Below are 27,737 nucleotides of genomic sequence, written 5' to 3'. Positions count from 1 at the left end.
GAGCCAGGTCCCTTACGAAGATATTAAATAGGATCGGACCCAAGACCAAATCCTGCAGCATTCCACTGATCACTTCTGACATTTCGGAGAGAGTACCGTTCCACTAGGACATCACTCAACTCTCTAAGTACCCTGGGATGTAGTTTGTCAGGTCCCATGGCTTTGTTCACTTTGAGCCTTGAAAGTTCGTAGTAGAAGCTGCTGGACGTAAACTCAAAATATCGAAACGGGTCTTCCGAGCTTTCCCTTGTCTGTAGCTGTGGACCGGATCCTGGCACCTCGCAGGTAAAGACTGAGCAGAAGTATTCATTTAGTAGTTCGGCTTTATCGGAGTCCGATTCTACATAGTTCCCATCTGATTTCTTAAGGCACACAATCCCATCCGTATTCCTTTTTCTGTCACGGATATACCTGAAGAAGGATTTATCCCCTTTTTTAATCCCCTGCTAGATTCTCTTCCATCCGGAGTTTGGCCTCTCTGACTACTGTTTTGACTGCTCTAGACTTGGCCAGATAGTCTTCTTTGGTCTCTCATTTTCCTGATTGTTTGCAGGAGATAAATGCTTTTTTCTTCTTTTTTACGAGGTCCGAGATCTCCGCAGAGAACCACTAAGGTTTATTGTTCCTCCGCCGTTTACTTACTGTTTTTATGTAGAGGTTGGTTGCTTCGTGTAGGGTAGATTTCAGAGCTGACCACATTGCCTCTACATTATCAGTTGTGGCTTGATTTTGCAGCGCCCGATAAACAAAATCACCCATGTTTTTGAAGTTAGTGCCCCTAAAGTTGAGGACCTTTGTGGATGTGTTAGATCTAGTGAATTCTTTCCTGAGGTGAAACCACACCATGTTGTGGTCGCTGGAGGCCAACTTATCGCCTACCGAAATTTCTGTGACACTTTCCCCATTGGTGAGTATCAGGTCCAGTATCGCCTGACCCCTAGTGGGCTCCAATACCATCTATCTGAGTTGTGCTCAGAGGATAGTAGCTTTTTGCTGCCGCTGGTTATAGCGGAAAGTTTGTTCCAATCTGCATCAGGCATATTGAAGTCCCCTAACAATACCGTGTCTCCACGCAAAGTGATGGTCTCTATATCTTCGATTAGTTCTATATCTATGTTTTCCTGTTGTCTTAGAGGTATTGCAATATCATAAATTCAAAGCGATTTATAATTAAAAACGGGATCTCAATTATTAATACAACAAACACATGGACATTACAGATTTATACATAAGGGAGGTGGGGGGAACTACAATAAGCATAGTAAAGAAGATATGAAAGGTAAAAACAATGGGAGGGTAAGAATTTTTAAAATAAAAAGAAAAGGAGACTAAAAGTGCATTAATTTCTCAAAGCCTGGATTAAAGGAACCAGAAATTTCTGCAATTAGCAGGGTCATAAGAATAGCCTTACTGGGTCAGACCAATGGTCCATCTAGCCCAGTAGCCCGTTCTCACGGTGGCCAATCCAGGTCACTAGTACCTAGCCAAAACCCAAGGTGTAGCAATATTCCATGCTACCAATAAAGGGCAAGCAGTAGCTTCCCCCGTGTCTTTCTCAATAACTGACTATGGACATTTCCTCCAGGAACTTGTCCAAACCTTTTTTAAAACCAGCTATGCTATCCGCTCTTACCACGTCTTCTGACAACGTATTCCAGAGCTTAACTATTCTCTGAGTGAAAAAAAATTTCCTCCTATTGGTTTTAAAAGTATTTCCCTGTAACTTCATCGAGTGTCCCCTAATCTTTGTAATTTTTGACGGAGTGAAAAATCGATCCACCTGTACCCATTCTACTCCACTCAGGTCAAGAGAAAATCCAGCAAGGATTATATCTCAAAGGCATCCTTATACAGCCAGCATTTTAACAGTCCTTTCAATTTACTTAACAATTTTTCTTCCTTAATAAATGCTGGTAAAGAGCTCCATATTCTGGGCGCAGTAACAGCAAAGATCATATCTTGTCTGGTATTTATTACTCTTAGCGATGGAATTACTAGAAGGCTTTTGTCCTCTCTTGATACCGTATTCTCTATCCAGGGCACTAAGATCAACACAACAACATCTATTGACTATCCCTTCATTAAAAATAATAGGGACCAGGAGATCTACTATTTTCTCGGTTATAGCACCCAATCTTTGGAACAATTTACCAATATATATTTGTAATGAATCTTCTTTAGAAAAATTCAAGCGTTCCTTAAAAAGTTTTTTGTTCAAGGACACATTTGAAAAATAGACAACATAATTTTACAAATCACCAAATTTCTTAGATCTTAATCAGATTTATGCATAGATTATAAACTTTTCTTTTTTTTTTCTTTTTGTGTTATCCACCATGTGTTCCCCCCTAAATGTTTCCTTTCTTTCTTTAAAGATTGTAGTTCATCCCCTTCACCTTCCGTATCAGTCAGGTATTAGAACGTATAGAATTTGAAAGTAATTGTATAAAAGAGTTTTGTTTTGCCCCCCCATTTTTTAAAATTTTATATGCATTGAAGCTTTTGCGTACATAACAAAAATTTAATAAAACTTGAAAACTTAAAATTTGAAAGTCTGATTTCAGACTTCTAAGTAAGAGTATATGGAATAATGTACCCTTCTAGGAAAGATGGGGCTTTAGTTGTTAATATTTTGAATGTTAATAATGTTATTTTAAAGGAAAGTCTATGGGCAATTGTAGCCAAAGACATTTTTGAGGAGAGGAGTTACATGGTTGAGTTTTTTCCTATTCATAATAATTTTGATTGCGGTATTTTGAATAAATTGTAATCATCAGATTTCTTTTAGAGCGACTCCTTTGTGCAGTAATCCAGCTTTGAAATGATCAGTGAATGTTCAAGGACATTCAGTGAAGATGAATCCAAGAATGAGGCAATTGATCTGATCATTCGTAACCTCTGAAAACAGCTTCTTACTAGTGAAATGATCTGGTTGTGATATGTCAATTTTTAGAACATAAGAACCCCCAGAACGCTAATCGTAGTGACTTCCTGTAGTTGAATGTTGTTTATGTTAATCGGGACAGTTAGTTTTAGTCCTTCTTTCCATGGGAATTGTATTATTTTGTTTTGGCTGTGTTCATTACTAGTTTATTTTCATTTAGCCAGTCGGAAATTCTCAGAGAGAGAAAGAGATAATGATTACTGTGGATGGGCAGACTATGGGCCATTTGGCCTTTATCTGATCAAGTTCAAGTTTATTAGGTTTTTATATACCGCCTATCAAGGTTATCTAAGCGGTTTTATAATCAGGTACTCATGCATTTTCCCTATCTGTCCCGGTGGGCTCACAATCTATCTAACGTACCTGATGTTATGTTTCTAAGGGTATCTAGGGCAGAGGAGAGAATGGTATTATAAGAGATGACAGCTTTTTTGACAGTCTTGTGTGATATAGTAGTTGAGGGGAGGGATGAGACAGCAGTGGAGAGGGTTCTGGGATCAATATCCTGAAAGTTCCTGAATGTGTTGGTGGTGATTTGCCAGATGTGGGGGGTAGGATAATGAATAGTGACTGCAGAAAGGTCTAATTGTATCAGCAGTATTTTTTTGCCTGTACTGAGGTGTTGTCTTGCAGTGTCCATTAGTGTTCCTAGAAGTGTTTCCGTGCTGTATTTGACTCGGAAAACTGATTGTGTGGGGTGGAGTATGTTGTGATTCTCTAGGAAAGAGGCTAGAGTTTTGGCTACGAGACCTTCCATCAGTTTAATGTACAATGGGATTGAGGCAATGGGTCTGTAATTGGATGGTTGGTCTGTTGCTCCTTTAGGGTCCTTTAATATCGGAGTTATTATGATTTCGCTGAGTTCTGGTGGGAAATAACCATCTAGTAGTGAAGAGTAAATCCATTGTAGAAGCAGGGAGCGGAATAATGTGCTTGATGTTTTCAGTAGGTATGTGGGGCAATGGTTAAGGTCACAGGCTGCATGGCTATCTAATAAAATGATAGGCTGCGGATGCGCACTAAAAAAAACGTGTTCCCTGATCTGTCGCGAAAACACAATTGCGCATGCGCGGCCCCGGCGGCGGCTTTCAAATAAAAAAAAATTTACATAGCTGCGGCGGCCTTCCTCAACCCCGGCTCGCGGCTTTCAGATAAAAAAAAAATTTACATAGCTGCGGCGGCCTTCCTCACCCCCAGCTCCTCTCTCGAACTGGACCAGGATCGACAGAGAGGAGCTGCGGCGGCGGCAGCTTTCAACGACGAAGAAGCTGCAGTCGGGGCCTCCCCCGCCACGCACAACCAGCTCCCTCTCCTGCAGCTCAGGCACCACAAGCACGCAACCCGGTCCCCGCGTCGGCCTACCCTTCCCCCCAACACAGCGCATTCTAACTTCCTTAGTTCCCTTTTTATCTCTAAAAGCTGCGAGTCAAACCAACCCTCTAGGTTTCTAAATCTCTTTCTTCTTACTTTCGTGGGAGCCATTTCATTTAAAATGTGAGTACTAGTACTAATCCATGAATTCATAAATTGATCAATTTCTTCATCTTGCTTGCAGATAATATCGTAATGAGACCAAAATTCCGTGGGATTAACCCTACCTCTACTGACATGAAATTGTTTATTTCTTTTATTAGTATCTTTATTGGTGGCTTGTGTTGTCTTTAATTGCCACTCAAAATCAAAATTACAAATTTTATGGTCAGACCATAAAGAATCCAACCAATTGCTCTCTTCCCCCCCTGTACTCAATCCTCCTACCCCTTTATGCTATTCCTTCCTTCATTAAGCTTTTATAAACCGTGCCGAGCTCTATAATTATGGAGATGATGCGGTATATAAACTTAAGGTTTAGTTTAGTTTAGTTTCCAGCGGATTTTGGGGTTGGTCAAATTTTTTGAAGATGTTATAAGATCTAATTGGTGTCCTTACCAGAGATGATTTAAAGTAACCTAGTGAGGATAAAAAGGCCCAGAACTCAATAATTTCTGGTTGATCAACTTGTTCTAGATGTAAATTAATATCCCCACTTAACATGTTATATGAACCAGTTAGGGAATTAGTTAGCAAGAATTCAAAAAATTCATCTTTCGCTGAAATCCATTTTTTAGTGGGAATATAAAATAAAGTAATCGTTAAGGTGTCCACTAGTGATTTAGAGGTTAATTTTAAAGATAAAATTTCCAAATTAGAAGTAGATTTAGAATTTAAAACAGTGCAATTTAAATTATCTCTAAAAATTATAGCCAGTCCTCCACCCCTTCCCCTTGCTCTTGCTAAATATAAAATTTTAAAACCAGGGGAAAGACATTCTTGAATAATAATATCATTATCTGATAGTAACCAAGTCTCCATGAATAAGACAAAATCAGGATTATTTTCTCTCAGACAGTCATTAATTAATAAAGATTTATTTCTCATAGATCTTATATTTAAATAAGACCCACTAAGGTTTAAATAACAAGAAGGAACTTTAGGAGTGAAGTGAGAATAAATCAAATTTTTTAAAGATCATTCTTTTTTAATATAAGGCCTATTTGGTCTACGGGATACTGGTAGGACTGGAATTGAGAAAGGACCAGATTCTGTGTAATCATACAAAACCAGATGCTGAGTCGTTGGAAATTTGGTCTTGAGGACACGTGTTGTCATGTTGTTGAGTAATGAACAGGAATTGAGAAAGAATAGGACAAAACAACTGCCCTGCTTTTAGAACTAATTAAATAGAAAAGCAATATAATCAAACGATGATTCAACAGAGCCATGGTGAAATTATACAATAAGAATAAATGAAATGGAACAAACAATTATGTTGAACACAGTACTTGTCAGACTAAATTGCAATTGTCCTGTGCATCGCACAGGATCATCTACTCAAAAAAGCCAGTGTGTCAGATAACATAGATCAATAAGCTCTGCACTAATAAAGTAGAGAAAAAGCTCCCTAACCTGTATAAGTCCTGTAGGTCACTTCTCTAAGTCACTTCACGAAGGCGCAAACTAAGGCGCACACACCTTTGAGGTATGCCTTCGATGGCAAGCCGAACGGCAGTACGCCATTAGCGTGGGTCCTTTTTAAATCCCAGTTGATAATGTCAGTCAGCTGTTGGGAGAGTGATCCTCCTCCCATGCCTGAAGTAGAAGAAGGCTCTAAACAGAGCCGTTGTAGTGTAGCTACTGATGGAAAGGCTCTCCTTTAACAGTCCAGTCTGCCCATCTGCAGCAACCATTATCTCTTTCTCTCTATAGAAACACAGAAACATGAAGGCAGATAAAGGCCAAATGGCCCACCTGTAGTTGAGGTTTGTCAATCCCTGGGCATATCTGGACTCTAAAGGGAGTCTGATTTTCTTAGTGCCACAGGAATGAGAGTTGCTTCTTTAGGGATTTGCTCAAAGACCAAGTAACCAAACAACTCAGCTCTCGGTTCAGAGTCAGATTCCATTTTAACTGGAAAGGCTTGCCCCTTCTGACAAATAAATCTCCAGTGAAGACTTCCTTCTAGGTGGTGGTGAAGGATCTGAAGTCCGGATCAACGTAGGTTAACTCAAACTTTTCAGATCAAAAGTCAATTCTCTTGGGAGATGAAGCATATCTGTAGCAGTGATTTTTAGATTTAGAATGCCATTGATGAGAAGACCTGCGACTGCGGTGTCTGGAATCTCCCTGCCATGATCAGTTTAGCAGCAGCAGCAGCAGGAAACCACCCCACCCCCCAAATGTCCACAGCAGGAGGAGTGCCAAATTCCTCCTACCCCCACCCCAAGGCATCCCCCGACAAGAGGGATGCCAATTTCCTCCTACCGCTGGTCCCATCATCCCCAGAACCCCACCCAACACTCCCCGACTCCACCCCTGACACTCCCAGACACCCCAAGATCACCTTGACAACTCCCACACACCCCATGATCACCCTGACACCACCTGCCTCCACCCCGACACCCCCAAGATCTCCCTGACACGCCCCGACTCCACCCAGACAACTCCCTGATTACCCAAGATCCCCATCTCCTCCCCCCGAACGCCCCCTCATACCTTTATCTGATAGCGAGCAAGAGGGACGCCCATCACTGCAAAATGATGGGCCCTGCCCTTCCAGTGCATTCTGGGATGCACTGGGGAGGGGCCTAAGGCCCTGACTGGCTCAGATGCCCAAGGCACCTCCCACAGGAAGGGTCTTAGTCACCCGGGCAACTGGAGTCTTAGGCCTCCTTCACAGTGTATCCTGGGAGAGGTTTTAGGTATCTGGCCAGAGTTTTAAGCCACTCCCAGTGCATCCCAGGTGCAGTTGTCCGGGTGGAGTCGGGGGGGGGGGGCTGTCAGGGGTATCTTGGGGGTGTCCAGGTGGAGTTGTCCGGGTGGAGTTGGGGAGCGTCAGGGGTTAGGGTTGGAGTGTCCGGGAGAGTCCGTTGTGGAGTTGGAGAGTGTTGGGGTGGAGTCAGGGAGTGTTTATGGGTTCGGAATATGATGGGGCCAGCAGCAGGAGGAAGTGGGCTACTCTCCTGCCGGGAGATGCCTTGGAGAGTGGCCGCAGGAGAAATTATACACTCCTCCTGCCGTGGGTTCCAAAAGGAGGAAGTGGGTATCCCTCCTGCAGGGGGATGCCTGGGAGTGGCGGGAGGAGAAATTGGGCACACCTCCTACTGCAGATATTCAGGTGGGGTGCTTCCAGCAGGAGGAAGTAGTCATCCCTCCTATTGGCTAACTTTGGGGGGGGGTGGTGGAACGGGACAGGTTCTCTGCTGTTGTCACTTAACTGATCACGGTAGCATAAAGGGGCCACTCTAAAGCTGTCCACTGGTGCCAAGTCACTTGAGTAAAGCAACCAGGTTCTGAGGGAACTATGTTTTCTTTCATTTCTCCCAACTGCTGCTCTTCCTGGGTATTCTATCAGCTGGTTCAACACAGCTTTCCCAGTCTGGGCTCTTGTCCAGCAGCAGAAAGGGGAAGCCATTTGAGCGAAGCAGCTCGGCCCCAACGTGGTGTGACAAACCGGCTGGATCCTCAAGGTTAGTCACAGAGAAATATAGGAAGATATACAATCCCCGGTGCAGAAGGGCTGACCACGTCAGGGTCCAGGGGAGTAGATCAGCTGACTATCCTATAGAAAGCGAGGAAGAAATGGAAATAGAACTAAGAAGCTGTAACTTTCCTGATGCAGTCTTAAAGCCAGGCAGGAAAGTTCTGCCTTGCTATTATCCAGTGCCTATTAGGCAGAAGGCAGATCAGCAGGATGCCCGGAAAGAAATGATTCAAGCAGAGGGAAGGAAGCTCTCCCCCCTGCAGCTACAGGCTACCGAGGCTCTGTAGAGAGCTAAGGAAGTGGGAGGAGGGGCTGGGCTGGAGAGTCCCAGGAAGACAAGCTGTGCAGGGACAGAGAGTCCAGCATGAGGCTGCCCTACCTGAGGAATAGCCAGGTCTGGGATTGCAGTCTGACTGGGATATGATAGAAGAGCCAGTGGTGAACTCTGCCCTGGAACCCAGTTGTATTGAGCCCATGTTAACAGAGGAAAGTAATGCTCCAAGTGAATGCCAACCTGAACCTATGGAGACAGCATAACCCTATGAGTTTTAAGGGAATGTTTTTGTTCTTACCTTATTGTTCCTCCATGGCTTGCTTTGAGAGGTGAATGCATGGTCAGGACAGAGACTGTAAGATTAGAAGAGGCAAAGTTTACTGTCCGAGTAAAGCACCAGTGCAGATATCAGTCCTTGAGTGTATATCTTAGCTTAGCTAAACAACACGGAGCAGGAAGAACAGCTGAAGAACTGTGGTGTCAGGTTACCAAACCTCCGTGCCTGTTCAGTTGCATTTCTGTGTAAAGCAATTAAGGCTGCCTGCTTGAGCAGTCTTGAGGGAGAACGCTGAATTGAAGATTGCTCCGTTGCACTGTGGAAACTCAGGTTAGTTCTACTGCATAAGTTCAGTTAGCCAGTTGCACTGAACAAGAATAAACTGGCAGAGCTGCCAATATCTAACTCTGGTGAAGAGGACTGTTGGGACTATGTTGTATGCTGTGCTAAAGTCCAGAGCAAGGAAGTTTATATTTTGTGTTTTGAGAAAGTTCTTTTGTATTCCTGTGAATGTAAATTCATGCCACCGGAAGTACCTGGTGGGCATGGGAGTGCTGTGAGCAAGGCTTTAATAAAAGCTCAGTATTTCATCTTGAACCCTCCTGACTGTTGGTTTTCCTTAGGAACCCGCACAGAAGTTCTGCTAGTGAGCAAATCCAGGTATCCCAGTGGAAAGGTTTTCCCTACTTCAAAAAGGGGGCTCACGCCAGTAGTTGAGCTGCCTGGCTACCTAAAACCGTTCGGCCAGAGCATAGGTGGTGACAGTGGTCACCAGCAGTGGATTGATGCCGGCGTTGGAGGATCTCCTGTGGCCTGCCCTCTCTCCCCCTTCCCCTCGGCAGACTTGCACTCCTGGAGCTGCTTTGTTGGACTTCACTTCAGGGGTCTGCTGTCAGCGGCGCCTGTCCTTGCCTGTCCGATGACTGGTGTCATGGTGGTCTTCATTGGCATGGTTCCTGGTCCTGCTTCTTTGGTGGCGGCCAGTTGACCTGGTTCTGCAGACTGAACTTACTATCAAGCTGCCTCAGCGACTTTTCTATCTCTTAAAGTTGTTTTATTGTATCTTTAATTTATCATCTTCTTTCATTATTTCTATTTCTTTGATTTTTGATCTAAGAAATGTATTACATATTTTTATTTAGCTAGATTGTGAGCCTTCGGGACAGTTAGGGTAGTTTTTCTCAAGTACCTAATTTCATTTTAGTTTGATACTTTGTAAACCGCTTAGGTCAGTAAAATGCTGGAGCGGTATATCAAATCTTAAATAAACATAAACATAAATATGAGAATGCTTCTTAGCAGGAGAAGCTGATGGTACCATCAGAGCTGACACCGAGTGGGGTGCCTGTGTTAATGTCGACACTGATGCCTCCGGAGAATGATTTGGGGGCTTCATCGATGAAGATGACATGGTCGATACAGAAGAGGGCCCAAAAAGCTTTTCTTGCTGCAGAAGCCTAGCCTTCAAAGAATCTACCCAATGCTCAGGACCAAGACACTGAAGGCACAGGCTGTGTAGGTCAGTGATGAAGATGCCCTGTTGCATAAATTACACTTCTTGAATCCACTGGAAGGCTTGGACATTGATAGAAAGCTAGCCACAGCAAAATCAAAGGACTCAATTGTACCAGATGTCAAGTGATCGAGAGTCCGAAAAAGGCTCAAGTCACCTGCCTGGAAAAAAGGCCAAGAAGGGCCCGAAGGCTGTGAATATAAAAAATTAAGGATGGAAATACTTGAGAATAAAATAAATGAAGAAAACAATAAATTTAAGCAAGGAGAAGATGGGAAAAATGGAGAAAGACATGCGTAGTTGGAGAGAATCCAACACATTGTCTTAGCTCCGCGGATAACTAAGAACTGATGGACTCACGAGCTAACATTGGGTGAAATGGCACTCACGCATTGGGTGAAATGGCACTCACTCTTCATTTATGGACAGTCTTGAGACTTCTAAAGAAGTCAAACTGACAGTACACTTTTGCACTGTCCATCTGTGAGAATATGCTGCCTTTTTGTCCTGTTGCATACATATCTAAGAAGCAAGCTTCTAACAGTCCATATTCTTATAATATATAATAATGAAGGCATACCCATATAAGCCAAGAGTCTATGGTACCAAACATAGCTCTTCCATCAGCTATGGCATTTTTCACTTCTTCCACATTATCCAGGAGCCATCGAAGCTTCACGGCACTAAAATAAGTGCTAAGGGGCAGTCCAGTACTACCCTAGAAAAATGAGAAATACAAAAAGCATAGCTAAGACAGTAATACTCTCCAATAGTTTCTATACCTATTACATATACTACTTTTGGAAGGACACCACCTTTGCTTCAGTATTTAATGCATCACTGAATTTAGATTCCTGCCTTCTTACCAGATCATGCCCTATTCATAGAGAAAATGAGAAAATAGAAGCCTTTCTAGCAGAGAAACAAATGGGACAGAAAATGGAGCATTAAATGACTGAAGAAGAGTGAATAGTAGAGTGCTGCAGGATTTTGTACTGGGAACAGTACTATTTAACATATTTATAAATTATCTGGAAATCAGAATGACAAATGAGGTGATTAAATTTGTAGAGGACACTAAAACTATTCAAAGTTGTCAACACACATGTAAGACTGTGAAAAATTGCAGGAAGCCCTTAAGAAAAAAGAAGACTAGGCATCCAAATGACAGATGAAATTTATTGTGGACAACTGCAAAAGTGATACACATTGGGAAGAACAATCCAAATCATAGTTACTTGATGCTAGGGTCCACCTTAGGAGGAGTCAGCACTCAAGATAAAGATAGGTGTCATCCAATATGCTCAAATCTTATGCCCAGTGTGTGGCAGTGGCCTAAAAAGTTAACAGGATGCTAGGAATTATTAGATAAGGAATGGAAAATAGGATGAAATTATAATGTCTGTGTACGGGTTCCATGATGCAACCTTGTTTGTATGCAATTCTGGTTCTCATATCTCAAAAAAGATAGAGCAGAATTAGAAAAGGTTCAAAGAAGAGCATCTAAAACAGGGGTGTCAAAGTCCCCTCCTTGAGGGCCGCAATCCAGTCGGATTTTCAGGATTTTCCCAATGAATATGCATGAGATCTATTAGCATACCCTCTGTTGTAGTTCCTTCCTATTTCTCCTACTGTAAACTGCGTCGAGCTCTACGAACGTGGAGATGATGCGGTATACAAACCTAAGGATTAGATTAGATTAGATTAGCATACAATGAAAGCAGTGCATGCAAATAGTTCTCATGCATGTTCATTGGGGAATTCCTGAAAACCCAACTGGATTGAGGTCCCCGAGGAGGGACTTTGATACCCCTGATCTAAAATGATAAATGGGAGAGAACTCACTCTTACAAAAGAAACGGATGAGAGGAGATATGATTGAGGTCTACAAAATCCTGAGTGATATAGAATGGGTAAAAGTGAATCAATTTCTTATTCCTTCAAGATGTGCAAAGGACTAGAGGACACTCAATGAAGTTATGAAAGATTAGGTTCTTACCTTTGCCAATCTTTTGTCTTGTAAATCCACACTTTATGGGTTATTTCTGTCTACCCATCAGGACTTTATAGGAAGCCTCAAATTTCACAGACTTAAACCCCAACTCCTCTTACCTCAGCACTGGCCCTCTAGGAATCAGTCATAAAGCAGTCAGGAATATCTGTTAGCGGATAAGAAAAAGAGAGAGAGAGAGAGGGGAACGGGGACATACCCCGACAAGTAAGTCTATTCTGCTCATATCAATAAATGCAAAACAGCAACAATTAAAAACGAGAGAACCAGGTCATTAAACATTAGAAACCTGAATGACAAAAACAATGCTATAAAGAGAGACAGCCTGCACTGACAGAAGGGAGCACCTGAACTAGGGACCACCCAAAACCAAGTGCTAAACCCATTCTGACTGCATTCTTATAAAGGCTGGTCGGGAAACATAAATCCAGCTTACCAGTACTTGAATCGGCGAATCAACAAGGTATGGGGTGGGTTCCCAAAATAAAGTGTGAATTTACAAGAAAGAAGATTAGTAAAGGTAAGAACCTAATCTTTTGTTCTTGTACAATTCCACTTTATTCCAGGGCCAATGGGACATAACAGAGCAGTCCCAAAGAACCAGGGTGGGACTGATGAGCCTACTGCCAAAACAGAGGCACCAAAAACAGCATCCTACTTGGCCCCACATTGATTCTGTAAAACTTGGTGAACGTATACAAGGAGGACCAGACAGCGGCCCTGCAAATCTCATATAAAGAAACAGCCCTCGGACTCTGCCCAAGAGAATGAAACACCTCCAGTAGAATGAGCCCTTACCGTGAGGGGGGATTCTTTCTGGCCACCACATAAGCCGCAGAAATGCCAATAAGGATCCACCTAGAAATAGTGGCCTTAGAAGCTGGCCTATCCTTGCAGGCAGGACCCACCAGAACAAACAGGTGGTCAGAAAGGCGAAACTCATTGGTGATCTCCAGGTACCGCAACAGCTAATGTACATCCAAGGACATCAACACCTGGTTCCTGATCCCTTGAGCCGGAGAAAGCAAAGCAGGAAGCCAGACTTCCTGATTCACATGGAAAGTGGAAACCTCTTTTGGAAGAAAAGGAACAGTGCTCAGCAGCACACCAGAATCCATAATATGCAGAAAAGGATCCCAGCAGGAAAGAGCATGAAGCTCCAAAATCCTACGGGTTGAGATAATGGCCACCAGAAATACGGTCTTGATCATAAGATCCATAAGGGACACCTGCTCCAGAAGCTCATATGGTGAACAAGCCAGAGAATGAAGAACCAGGTTAAGATAACAAGTTGGACAGGGAAAGCACAGCCGAGGCTGAAGCCTCAGAGCATCCCGCTGAAAGTGGGCTACATCCAGATGAGCTAACAAGGAGTCCTTCAAAGAAGGAGAGCCCATTTAAATCAAACTCTTAGTCTAAAGGGAAGCCAATGAAGTTTCCTCAGCAGAGGTGACACATGATCGAACTTCTTCCCCCCCCCCCCTCCCAAGATCAATCTGGTTGCAGTATTTTGAATCAACTTTAGCCGTTTTTCATTTCCTTTGCTTAGCCCCACATAGAGAGTTACAGTAATCCATCTGTGCCAGAATGATAGCATAATAGTTATAATAATAATAATTTTATTCTTATATACTGCCAAAGCCATGGTAGTTCGAGGCGGTTTACAATAAGAAGAGTTGGACAATCAGCGAAAAGAAATTACAAAGACGTCAAGTACAAATGGAGAAGGGCGGTTACAAGTAGAGTGGGAGTAAGTCAAGTGATAAGTATAGAGTAGAGGCAACGAGTACGTGTAGGAAGCGTTCATGGTAAGGCATATAAGCCTTCACATAGGCAGCCACTGTGGATTTCTTTTTGCTGCGAAGCAACATGGCAACCACAGATGAAGAATAGCCCCAGCTAGTTAAGGCCACACGATCAATAGCCATGCCGTACAACCAAAGCAGTCTGGATCCTGCAGCCCAATGGGACCCTACATGAGGAGGCAAGGATGACAAGGTAGCCAGAGCCCCTGATCCCACTGGAGCTAAACCAAGTCAGCATAACACAGCTGCCTCAGCCAATCAGGTGTGACAATGATCACTGGACCTCCATGAACTGCTTTCTATCACAACAGACTCACTATCATGGGCCACAAAGGGAAGACATAGATGAGACCTTCCCGTGGCCAGGGTTGAACCAGGGTGTCCAGGCCTTCACTACTGGCCTTGCGATGGCGACTGAAGAACCAATTGGCTTTCTTTTTGGCCGCAGTCGCCATGAGAGCGAATGTGTGATGCCCTCACTGATCCACTATGCAATCAAATGCTCTTTGAGACAGAGACCACTCTCCAGGATCCAGAGTCTGACAACTGAGAAAATCTGCTTGAACATTATCCACTCTGGCCACATGCGCCGCTAACAGCACCATGAGGTATCTCTCCGCCCACAAGAAAAGCAGCTGAGCCTCCACACTCAAGAAGGGATTCCTCATACCCCCCTGCCAATTGACATAAGCCACCGCTATGGCATTGTCTGAGAAGATGCGGTCGGCTCAATGATGAAGACGATCCTTGAAGTGGAGGCGAGCAAGCCAAATCATCTGAAGCTTCAGGTGATCAATCATTTGCACTCGGAGGAGCCCACCAGCACTGAACAGGGGGGAAGAGTCCCCCAGCCTTTGAGACTCACATCTTTTGAAAGAATCACCCACTCCAAAATCCGGAGGGGAAGATCCCCTGGAGAGCGAGAGTGGTTGCAGCCACCAGGAAGACTGTTCCATGCCATAGACGACCAGAGCAGGGATGCATGTAACGGATTCCACTGTGGACTCTAGTGCGAAAGCAGAGTATCCTGCAGTGGACACAAATGGGCTCTGACTCAAGGGACCACATCGATTATCGCCACCATGGTCCCCAGAACCTGGAGGTACTGCCATGCCGTTGGGACCAGAGTGGCCAGAAGGTCCTGGATAACCTGACGAAGCTTCTCCTGACAGGACGCAGCCACAGAAATCAAACTCCCAGGTATTTCAAATCCTGTATCAGCTTCAGGTGACTCTTCCTGAATTTGATCACCCAGCCCAGGCACTACAGCAAATGTACCACCTGATGAACAGCCTGATGCCCCCTTGGCTCCGAGGGAATTCTGATCGACCAGCCGTCCAGATACGGATGAACACAACACAACACATCTACTCTTTACTCTATTGTTCACATCCTTACCACCCTTCCCCCTTCCAATTCCTCAAACTTGATCAAACCATCCTTGCAAGATCTCGCTATCTTCTTCAACCACAAAATTTCCCAGGTCCGCAATGCTCTTACCCAAACTCATAGTCCATACCCACCCTCTCCCTCAGAAGATCGTACATTCTTATCATTCAGTACCCTTTCAGATTTTACTAGTCCCTCCACAGAAGATATTTGCTGGACAATACAATCTATGAACACTTTTGCCAATCCATCAGACTCAAAAAATGTTTTTAGATCTTTGGATCATTTATCCAAACTATGATCAGCACCAGTCTAAGTACCGGTACTATTCCCAAATCTTGGAAACTTGTAACTGTATTTCCTAAACTTAAATCACCAAACCTACCAGAAGATCAATGCTCAAACTATCTACCAATAGCCAACCTCCCTTTTATATCCAAGATTACAGAAAAAATCATCTTCAACCAGACCTCCTCTGTCCTTGAGAAAAGCAATGCCTTCCATCCAAATTAAACCAGATTCCGCCAACACTATTCTACCGAACTGTCTTTAATCGGATTTACCACCTCTATCCGCTATTACACTGACCATAGGAAATCAGTTCTACTAATCTCTTTAGATCTTACAGCCTTTGACATAGTAGACCATAACCTTCTCCTAAACAGACTTCAATTAATAGGTATTACTCTAAACTGGTTTGCTTCCTTTTTCCATGACCGTGAATTCAAAGTACGTTTCAAAAACTCCACTTCTTCCAATATCTCTCAGCAGCATGGTATCCCTCAAGGCTCCATACTATCGCCACTTTTATTGAATGTTTTCCTATCCCCCCTTCTTATGTTAGCTCAATCAATTGGATTCACTTGCTTTGCTTATGCTGATGACATACAATTACTTCATCCCCTCAATCTCAAACACAAATCAGATATCTCAGAAATCAACCTTAAACTGATTAAAATTAATTTTTGGCTTCACCAAAATATGCTATCATTAAACATCAATAAATCAAAGTATGTACTGTTTCCTGCCTCAGATACCGACTGTCTAGCTGAATCCATCAAGATAGACTCTATCCCAGTTCAATTAGACTCTAAAGTGAAAATACTTGGAGTCATTCTACACCAAAATCCTTCTTTTCATCAGCAAATCAGCTTGGTAGTTAGCAAATGCACAAGCACAGACAGGATCAGATTGAGATCCCAGGCTAGAACCAAAGATTGCACCAGAGGCTGGAACAATTTGGCCGCCCTCAAAAAGCAACTCACATCCAGAGAAAAAGTCAAACGCCGACCATGCAGCAAACTGCAAAATGCAGACAAAGCCACAAGTTGAACCTGGAGGTAAGACTAGGCAAGGCCCTTGTGCAGGCCATCCTGCAAGAACTCCAAGATGTGAGACAAAGAGGCACAAACAGGAACCATGTCATGTGTGGCACACCACTCCTCAAAGATAAGCCAAACTCACACATAAGCCCAAGAGGTGGAAAGTCTCCGGGACCCGTAGAGATCACTTTATAAAAATAACTATAAAAACATAAGAATTGCCGCTGCTGGGTCAGACCAATAGTCCACCCTGCCCAGCAGTCCGCTCACACGGCGGCCCTAAAGTCAAGACCAGTGCTCCAAAGGAGTCCAGTCTCACCAGTTTAGCATGAACTTGTCCAACTTTGTCTTGAAACCCTGGAGGGTGTTTTCCCCTATAACACACTCAGGAAGAGCGTTCCAGTTTTCCACCACTCTCTGGGTGAAGAAGAATTTCCTTACGTTTGTACGGAATCTATCCCCGTGAAGGAACCAGGGGAGACTGCTAAGCTTAAAGAGTCCAAGAAGGCAACACAAAGGGAACTCAAATGTATGTATATGAACGCTAGAAGTTTGAGAAACAAAATGGGAGTATTAGAAGCAATAGCAAAGAACGACGAACTGGAAATCATTGGCATAACAGAAACCTGGTGGAATGACGAAAACAAATAGGATACAGAACTTCAAGGATAGAAACTGTACAGAAGAGATAGAGTGGGGCAGAAAGGAGGAGGTATTGCCCTATATGTTCGGGAAGAAATAGAATCTGTGAGAGAGACTATGATAGAAGAGAAAGAGAAGCTGGAATCCCTCTGGATAAAGATTCCCAGACACAACGGTGCTGACACAAAGATTGGCCTTTACTACCGACCGCCAGGACAAGTGGAAGAAACAGACTTGGAAATGATAGAGGAAATTAAACACGAATGTAAGATAGGTAATGTCATTATCTTGGGGGATTTCAATTTTCCAGGAATAGATTGGAATCTGGGAATTTCAAATTGTGGCAAGGGGATCTGACTCAAGGGCTTCAAGGTAAAATAACACTATTCGCCGATGACGCCAAACTATGTAATATAGTAAGTGAATGCAGTTTACAGAATTATATGGCGCAGGACCTGCTTACATTGGAAAGTTGGTCCTCAAACTGGCAGCTAGGCTTCAATGCTAAGAAATGTAAGGTCATGCACCTCGGAAGCGGAAATCCATGCAGGACGTACTTCTTGAACGGAGAAACTTTAACTAGGACTTCAGCAGAACGAGATTTAGGAGTAATCATCAGTGCAGACATGAAAACTGGCAATCAAGTGGAGAAGGCTTCATCTAAGGCAAGGCAGATATTGGGTTGTATCAATAGAAGTTTCGTCAGCCGAAAGCCTGAAGTCATAATGCCGTTGTACAGGGCCATGGTGAGACCTCATCTGGAGTACTGTGTGCAATTCTGGAGGCCACATTACAGTAAAGATGTGCGCAGAATTGAATCGGTTCAACGGACGGCCACCAGGATGATCTCGGGGCTCAAGGGTCTCTCGTACGAAGAGAGACTGAACAAATTGCAGCTCTACACTCTTGAGGAACGTAGGGAGAGGGGAGACATGATGGAAACATTTAAGTACCTCACGGGACGTGTCGAAGTGGAAGATGATATTTTCTTTCTCAAAGGACCCTCGGCCAAAAGAGGGCACCCGCTCAAACTCAGGGGCGGAAAATTTCATGGCGACACCAGAAAGTATTTCTTCACAGAGAGAGTGGTTGATCATTGGAACAAGCTTCCAGTGCAGGTGATCGAGGCAGACAGCGTGCCAGACTTTAAGAATAAATGGGATACCCATGTGGGATCCCTACGAGGGTCAAGATAAGGAAATTGGGTCATTAGGGCATAGACAGGGGGTGGGTAAGCAGGGTGGGCAGACTTGATGGGCTGTAGCCCTTTTCTGCCGTCATCTTCTATGTTTCTATGAGGCAATGTTCCTGGAAGTGCTAGGGGACTGCTTCCTGGAACAATTGGTGGGAGAGCCGACAAGAGGAAACGTCACCTTGGACTTGGTCCTAAACGGCGTTACGGGGCCGGCAAAGGAAGTAGAAGTCACGGTCCCGCTGGGGGCGAGCGATCACAACATGATCAACTTCAAACTCGATGTCGGGAAGGGGAAAAGTACCAAAACCTCAATCACAACTTTAAACTTCAAAAGGGGAAGAAATGATAGCAAGAGAGCCATGGCGAAACAATGGATCAAGAAAAGAATGGGAAAAGTCAAAACGGTAGAACAGGCATGGTCCCTTCTGAAAAATACTATCACGGAAGCACAAAGCCTCTACATTCCGTGGATGTCCAAAGCAAAGAAAACCAAAGTCAAAAGAGAGCCGGCGTGGCTTACTAAAGAGGTGAAGGAAGCCATAAAAGAAAAGAAGGACTCCTTCAAAGCATGGAAACGCACAAAAACAACCGAAACTTGGAACAAGCACAAGGGTGATCAGAAGAAGTGTCACAGGGCGGTGAGGAATGCCAAAAACACTATGAGGAGAAAATAGCGCAGGAGGCCACAAACTTCAAGCCCTTCTTCAGGTACGTGAAAGGGAGAAAACCCGCAAAAGAGGCAGTGAGACCACTGGATGACCAGGGAAGGAAAGGGTACATCAAGGAAGACAAACAAATCGCAGACAGACTAAATTCATTCTTTGCGTCTGTCTTTACAAAGGAAGACACTGCAACAATTCCAGAAGCAGTGAAAGTGTTCAAAGGAGTAACAGAGGACAGTCTTACCACAGTAAAAAGTGGACTTGGACCATATCTACCGCCAGATCGACAAACTCAAAAGTGACAAATCTCCTGGACCGGACAGAATTCATCTGAGAGTCTTGAAAGAGCTAAAAGTGGAAATCGGAGAACTATTGCAAAAACTTGCCAACCTGTCCATCAAAACAGGGCAGATACCAGACGACTGGAAGATAGTGAACGTCACGCCGCTATTCAAAAAAGGATCAAGAGGAATACCGGGCAACTATAGACCTGTGAGTCTCAAGTCGGTCCCTGGGAAGATGGTTGAGGTGCTGATCAAGGATAGCATAACCCGGCACCTAGACACACACGACCTGATGAAAGCCAGCCAACATGGCTTCAGGAAAGGGAAGTCATGTTTGACGAACCTATTTCAATTTTTTGAGACAGTGAACAGACAAATTGATAATGGAGAACTGGTGGATATTATATACTTGGATTTTCAGAAGGTGTTCGACAAAGTTCCACATGTAAGACTCCTCAGGAAACTGCAGGGCCATGGAATAGAAGGAGATATACTAAGATGGATAGGCAAATGGCTGGAGAACAGAAGGCAGAGAGTGGGCATAAATGGGAAGTTCTCGGACTGGGAAAATGTGACTAGCGGTGTGCCCCAGAGCTCGGTACTTGGGCCCATCTTATTTAATATTTTCATAAATGACCTAGAGGATGGAACATCCAGTGAGATCATCAAGTTTGCAGATGACACAAAGCTATGCCGGGCCATCAAATCGCCGAAGGACAGTGAGGAACTACAGAGTGACTTGAGCCGATTGGAGAATTGGGCAGATAAATGGCAGATGAAGTTTAATGTGGAAAAATGCAAAGTGATACACTTAGGCAGAAAAAATAAGGAACACAAGTATAGTATGTCAGGTGCAACTCTGGGCAAAACTGAACAGGAAAAGGACCTGGGAGTATTAATCGATAGGACACTGAAGCCGTCGGTGCAATGCATGGCGGCAGCGAAGAACATGAATAGAATGCTAGGCATGATAAAGAAGGGAATCGCGAGTAGATTGGAGAAAGTTATAATGCCGCTTTATAGAGCGATGGTCAGACCGCACTTGGAATACTGCGTCCAGCATTGCTCTCCATACCTAAAGAAGGATATAAAACTGCTAGAGAGGATACAGAGAACCTGGATTACAAGGAAAGACTTAAGAGACTGGGGTTGTTCTCCCTTGAGAAAAGGAGACTGCGAGGGGATATGATCGAGACTTTCAAAATACTGAAAGAAATCGACAAAATAGAGCAGGAAAAAACGTTATTTACAATGTCCAATGTGGCACGGACAAGAGGACATGGGCTGAAGCTAAGGGGGGACAAGTTCAGGACAAATATCAGGAAGTTCTGCTTCACACAACGAGTGGTGGACACCTGGAATGCTCTCCCAGAAGAGGTAATTGCGGAATCTACCATTCTAGGATTTAAGGGTAAGTTAGATGTACATCTCCTTATGAGTGGCATGAAGTGACATGGGTAAGGGTAAGCTAGATGCACTTCTCTTTACGAGAAGCTTAGAGCAATATGGGGACTAAAACTATGCCAGGGTACACCTGGCGGGGCCACCGCATGTGCGGATCGCCGGACTTGATGGACCTAGGGTCTGTTCCAGAGATGGCGCTTCTTATGTTCTTATGTTTAGAGAGTGTCGTCTCGTTCTCCTTACCTTGGAGAGGGTGAACAGTCTGCCTTTCTTTACTAAGTCTATTCCCTTCAGTATTTTGAATGTTTCGATCATGTCCCCTCGCAGTCTCCTCTTTTCAAGGGAGCAGAGGCCCAATTTCTCTAATCTCTCACTGTACGGCAACTCCTCCAGCCCCTTAACCATTTTAGTCGCCCTTCTCTGGACCCTTTCGAGTAGTACCGTATCCTTCTACATGTATGGTGACTAGTGCTGGACGCAGTACTCCAGGTGAGGGCGCACCATGGCCCGGTACAGCGGCATGATAACCTTCTCCGATCTGTTTATGATCCCCTTCTTGATCATTCCTAGCATTCTGTTCACCCTTTTCGCCGCTGTAGCACATTGTGCAGATGGCTTCATGGACTTGTCGATCAGAACTCCCAAGTCCCTTTCCTGAGAGGTCTCTCCAAGTACCGCCCTGGACACCCTGTATTCGTGCATGAGATTTTTGTTCCTGACATGTATAACTTTGCACTTATCCATATTGAACCTCATTTGCCATATCGGTGCCCATTTCTTGAGCTTGATAATGTCCCATTGAAGATCTTCGCAATCCCCCTGTGTCTTCACTACTCTGTATAACTTCATATCGTCCGCAAATTTAATCACCTCGCTCATTGTACCAATGTCCAGATCATTTATAAAGATTTTGAAGAGCACAGGCCCAAGCACTGAGCCCTGCGGCACCCCGCTGGTGACACTCTTCCAGTCTGAAAATTGTCCATTTATCCCCACTCTCTGTTTCCTATGCTCCAGCCAGTTTTTAATCCACGTGAGTATTTCACCCTCGATTCCATGGCATGCAAGTTTCCGAAGTAGTCGTTCATGTGGAACTTTGTTAAACACCTTCTAAAAATCCAGATATACAATGTCAACCGGGTCGCCCTTGTCTATCTGCCTGTTTACTCCCTCGAAGAAGTGCAGCAAGTGGAGCAAGTTCTCTTATCTAGGCGTTCTCTTTCAAGAGTCAGGTCGTAAGACAAAAGGGACCTGGATAGAACATTGGAATGGGGCCCTGCATCAGAAGGTCAGGAAAGAGGGGCAAAGGAAGAGGATCTGCCACGAAAAGATGAAAGAAATCCACATATCACGGATGTCTTGCGAAGAAGGACTCTGCCCATCAGCCACGGGGGAAACATGTACAGAAGGCCCTCTGACAGCCAAGGCTGCACCAGAGCATCCAGCCCCTTGGCCTGAAGATCCTCAGCCTGAAGATCCCTGCGCTGATTGAAGAACTGGGGCACTTTGGCACATCAGATCCATGACCAGCTGACACCCAAGCCTATACAACCAACTCGAAGGCTGTGGGACTAAGACACCACTTCCCCCTGTATTGGTAGAGTCCTTATGTGCCACCCTGGGCTAATCAGAGCCTCAGGCCCCTCCCCAGATGCATCGGCCCGATTGGCCCGGATGCTTATGGAGTGTCCGGGCCAATCAGAGCCCTAGAACCATTCTTGATGTATCCGGGGAGGGGCCTGAGGTTCTTATTGGCGCATAGGAGGGGCCTTAAACACCCTGGGCTAATCAGAGCCTCAGGCCCCTCCCCGGTACATCCCAAGATGCACCGGGGAGGGGAATACCCATTTTAGACAAGGACGCAGTGATAAAAACAGAACCTTTAAGAGATTTAGTCATTCTTTTGCTTTTAAATTAACCGAATTTTGGAATGCTTTACCTCTTACATTAAGAAGTTTAGGTTCTTTTGCTTTATTCCAGAAAGTTTTGAAAACTTTTTTATTTGCTAAACATTTTAGAAATTAACTATTTCAGTCTACTTTTCCTTGCCAAGTTTATGTATTACATTACTGTATTGTTAACCAAGTCGAGCTCCTCTTGGTTGATGACTCGGTCTGTAAAACGAAGTTTTAGTTTAGTTTAGGATGTCCACCTCAGTCCAGCTCATCTGTTCAGGTAAGGGGGAAGGGTGCGGCAGAGACAGGGGTCACTATTAGTGGGGGAGCGGTTGGGTCGCGGAAGGTAGTTTAATGCAGCAGGAGAGAGTGGGCATCTCTCCTACTGCGGTCGGGTCACGGCAAAATTTTTTTATTTAGTGCAGCAGGAGAGAGTGGGCATCTCTTCTGCTGTGGGTGGGGGCGCTGCATCAAACACAGGGGCAGCAGGGGAGTGTGTTTTTGGGGTTTTTTACGGCATATTTTCTGTGCATATGTCCATTAGCGATGGGTACATGCAAATGCAGGAAATTTTCGCGGCATACAATGAAGGTTGAAAGTGAGAGATTCAGGAGTATCTTCAGAAAACACTTTTTTTACAGAAAGGGCGGTGAATGCTTGGAACGGTCTCTTGGTGGAGGTGGTGAAGACAAACTAAACTAAACTAAACTAAACCTTAAGTTTATATACCGCATCATCTCCACGGGAGTGGAGCTCGACACGGTTTACAAAGCTAAAAATATAGGAAGAGAGAGGAGAAAGATTTACAAGGGGATATATAAAGAGGGGATGAAACAGAAGTAGAGATGTTATATGTTAGAGAAAAGCCAGGTTTTCAGTTGTTTTCGGAATAGTTGGAGGGAGCCCAGGTTCCGCAGCGGGATAGTGAGATCGTTCCAAAGGCCCGTGATTTTGGAGAGGAGGGATCTTCCCAGTTTTCCTGCGTGGAGGATGTCGTGTAGAGAGGGGAAGGATAATTTATGTCTGTGGGCTGATCTGGTGGTAGCAGGCGTCAGGGCGAGGAAGGATAGGGGGATTAGGGGCGGAAGGATGCCGTGAATGATCTTGAAAGCCAGGCAGGAGCATTTGAAATGAATTCTGGAGAGTACTGGGAGCCAGTGAAGATTGGTAAGTAGAGGGGAGATGTGATCAAATTTGCGTTTAGCAAAAATCAGTTTGGCTGCAGTATTCTGGATAAGCTGGAGTCTGCGAAGACTTTTTTTTGTCAGGCATAAATAAATAGCATTACAGTAATCGAGTTTGGATAGGATAATGGATTGTACAAGGATGGTGAAATGTTTTTGGTGAAAATAGGATCTAATTCTCCTCAGCATATGGAGGCTGAAAAAGCATGATTTTGCCAGGAAATTCAGGTGATCGTTGAAGGAGAGGGAGGAATCGATAGTGATGCCGAGCACCTTGCTTGAGAAATCAAGGTGCAGAGCAGGGCCTGTGGGTAGTGACAAAGAAAGTGTATCTGAATTTAAAAAAAAGGCTTGGTACTAGTACACTGGATCTCTAAGGAAAAGGAGGGGATAGTACGTAGATGGCAGGGTTAAGCAGACTAGATAGGCCATGCAGTCTTTATCTACCTTCATTTTTCTCTGTTTCTATGTAGAAGTGTTGGAAAGCATTCCATGAGCCATGCTCCCCATGCTTATCCCACTTCTTTAGAATTTTCTTTATTGTCTTATACATAATAATGCCCATAAAAAGCTCTTGTTTATATAATACAGAATTATTTGGCTTCTGTAGTAATGATTGCCAGTTTCTTCTAAGTCATAGACACTAGCATTAGCCAGTGTTTTGCTCAGCTGCATCAGGGAATAATGTAAAAGGATAAAAAGGAGGCAGAAAACATTGTCTAAGTGGCTCATTTATGCTCTCCCCCTGTTCTGAAAATGGTTGCTTATGCTCACAAATCTGTATATATGGATAAGATCCTTTATATTAGCTGGAAAAAATTAAATAGGACATACTTTCATATGTACAATGTGTGGTTGATGAGGTTCACAAAAGAAAAATATAAGTATTTATTGAGATGCTCCAAACATCAAGTGATGCTGAAATATTCTCTACCTTAAAAACATTTTTGTTCTTTCCTGGAATTTGTTTCAGAAGCCTTTCAACAGTAGATTGAGTTCTTAGGTCAAGCCATACTGCAACACAAAAATCAAAATATTGTCATGAAAAGGGTTTTATTTTTAACATATCATTCAAAATACAAATGTCAACAACCTAAATACAAATTTTATGACGGATATTCACAAAACATGACAGAGAAACATACAAGAAAGCCCAGAACAAGTACAAATAAAAGATTAGGTTCTTACCTGGATAATCTTCTATTACTCTACTATGGATTCCATAACATGTGGTAATCAATCTATTAAGTTTTACAAGAAAATCCATATATGCAAAAGTCAATATATCAAACAATTTAATTAAATGTGCTCCAAAATTTGAAATATATACAGAAAACTAATTTCAATAATTCATAAAACACATATTCATGGCACTCTTACCAGGTCAGAAAGAAAGCACAGTTACTTACTATAACAGGTATTATCCAGGGGCAGCAGGCAGCTATTCTCACATATGGGTGACGTCATCCACGGAGCCCAGATGCGGACAGCTTCGCAAGCAGACTTGCTTGTAGAACTTTAGAAAGTTCGCTACAGCCGCACCGCGCATGCACAAGTGCCTTCCCACCCAGCACAGGGCGCGTCTCCTCAGTTCAGATAGCTAGCAGAGAAGCCAACCAGGGGAGGTGGGTGGGTTGTGAGAATAGCTGCCTGCTGTCCCTGGATAACACCTGTTACGGTAAGTAACTGTGATTTATCCCAGGACAAGCAGGCAGCCTATTTTGACATATGGGTGACCTCCAAGCTAACCAAAATGGGATGGTGGGAATGTTGGCAACTTAGGAGAATAAATTTTGTAAAACTGCCTGGCCAAAAAGGCCATACCGTCTGGAAAAAGTATCCAGACAATAATGAGAAGTGAATGTATGAACCCAGGACCAAGTGGCAACTTTGCAGATTTTCTCAATAGGAGTAGATCCGAGGAAAACCACTGATGCCGCCATGGCTCTGACTTTTTGGGCTGTGACTCAACTCTGTAGATGCAGTCCAGCCTGAGCATAGCAGAAAGAGATGCAAGCAGCTAACCAGTTGTAGATGGTGCGCTTAGAAATCGGGTGTCCTAATTTGTTTGGATCGAAGGAGACAAAAAGTTGAGGTGCCAATCTATATGGTTGAGTGCGTTGCAAGTAGAAAGCCAAAGCATGCTTACAGTCCAGAGTATGAAAAGCTGATTCTCCAGGGTGAGAATAAGGCTTTGGAAAAAATGCTGGCAGTACAATGGATTGATTGAGATGAAATTCTGAAACCACTTTAGGTAAGAATGTAGGATGAGTACAGAGGACCACCTTGTCATGATGGAATACTGTGAAAGGTGGGTCTGCAACTAAAGCTGTAGCTCGCTGACCCTGCGAGCAGATGTGAGCAATGAGAAAAACCACTTTCCAAGTGAGATAGTGAACATGAGCCGAATCTATTGGTTTGAAAGGAAGCTTCATCAACTGAGCAAGAACCACATTAAGATCTCAAACCACTGGAGGCGGTTTGAGAGGTGATTTGACATTGAAAAAATCTTTCATAAATCTGGAAACCAGAGGATGAGCAGAAAGGGGTTTCCCTTTGATAGGCTGATGGAAAGCAGCAATTGCACTGAGATGGACTCGAATGGATGTGGATTTGAGGCCTGATGAGACAAATGGAACAGGTAATTCAAAACTGAAGACAAGGATGTAGATTGAGGCTCCTTGTGATGAATGGTGCACCAAACTGAAAATCTAGTCCATTTCTGATTGTAGCATGGTCTAGTGGTAGGCTTTCTAGAAGCATCTAAAACGTGCTGTACAGATTAAGAAAACTGTAGAGTGGCAGTTAAGTTCAAGTTTATTAATATTTGATGAATTGCTTAATCGGTTTGCTAAGCCATGTACAAAATTATAAAAAAAAGAATAGAAATACAAAACAAGACTAATCAAATGACAAATATCGAACAAGAAGACAAATGACAAATATTTAACAAGACAAACTTGAATTGAGAGGAGAGGGGGAAAGTTACAACTTTTTCATTGCGAAGAAAGAACAAAAAAGGGGAAGAACAAAAGGGGACGGGAAGTTAAAAATCTAAGTATAAAAAATGAAGCTAAAATTTAAATGTTAAAAGCATCTTTAAAAAGATGAGTTTTCAGACATTTTTTAAAGGAGGTGGGATCTTTTTCATTTTTAATATATTGTGGTAATGAGTTCCACTATTGGGGGCCCATTACGGAAAACATGTCAGATCTTCTGGTACCAATTATTTTCAAGGATGGTATAGTTATGAGATTCTGTGTGGATGATCTAAGTGGTCGCGTGGTATTATGGGGTGTTAACATTCTGGATATAAATTGAGGGGTACCAAGCTGTCAGGTGTAGAGACTGCAGGTTGGGATGAAGTAGAGACCCCTGACTCTGTGTAAGCAGAAAGGAAAAACTGGTAGAAGCAGTGGCTCCCTGCTGCTAAGTTGAAGTAGAAGGGAGTACCAAGGTTACCTGGGCCACCGAGGAGCTATCAGAATCATGGTGGCATGTTCCTGTTTGAGTTTGACAAGTGTCTTGAGAATGAGAGAGAATGGAGGGAACGCATAGAGAAACCGATTTGTCCATTCCAGTAGAAAAGCATCTGCCTCCAGTCGGTGAGGAGAGTATATCCTGGAGCAGAACTGAGGCAGTTTGTTGTTGTGGTGAGACGCGAAGAGATCTATCTGAAGAGTCCCTCACTAGAAAAATGTGATGAAGAGGCGAGGAATTGAGTGTCCATTTGTGAGGTTGTAGAAGACGACTCAATTTGTCCGCTAGACAGTTTTCTCTCCTTGAATGTAGACAGCTTTGAGGAAGGTGTTGTGAAGGATTGCCCAATCCCACACCTGTAGAGCTTCCTGGTAAAGAGGAAGAGACCTGTTCCTCCCTGCTTGTTGACATAGTATATGGTGACTTGGTTGTCCAT

General features: G+C 43.7%; 1 protein-coding gene across 6 annotated transcripts in view; it reads right to left on the bottom strand.

The window, feature by feature from the left end:
* The window catches only part of GK (glycerol kinase), a 445,878-nt gene that overhangs the window by 296,822 nt on the left and 121,319 nt on the right, over window positions 1–27,737 (bottom strand). For 5 of the 6 annotated variants that reach the window (XM_033948781.1, XM_033948778.1, XM_033948783.1 and 2 more), the window contains exons 5-6: window positions 24,756–24,835; window positions 10,609–10,746 (exon numbers count right to left, since the gene is read on the bottom strand). In XM_033948781.1, coding sequence (XP_033804672.1) covers window positions 10,609–10,746; window positions 24,756–24,835 — 218 coding nt within the window. The remainder of the gene's footprint in view (window positions 1–10,608; window positions 10,747–24,755; window positions 24,836–27,737) is intronic. The other variant, XM_033948782.1, reaches the window with a different exon arrangement.

The sequence above is a fragment of the Geotrypetes seraphini genome, chromosome 6, assembly GCF_902459505.1.
Source record: "Geotrypetes seraphini chromosome 6, aGeoSer1.1, whole genome shotgun sequence".
Taxonomy (NCBI): domain Eukaryota; kingdom Metazoa; phylum Chordata; class Amphibia; order Gymnophiona; family Dermophiidae; genus Geotrypetes; species Geotrypetes seraphini.
Note: the sequence above shows the minus strand (reverse complement) of the source record. Positions and strands in the feature narration are given on the sequence as shown.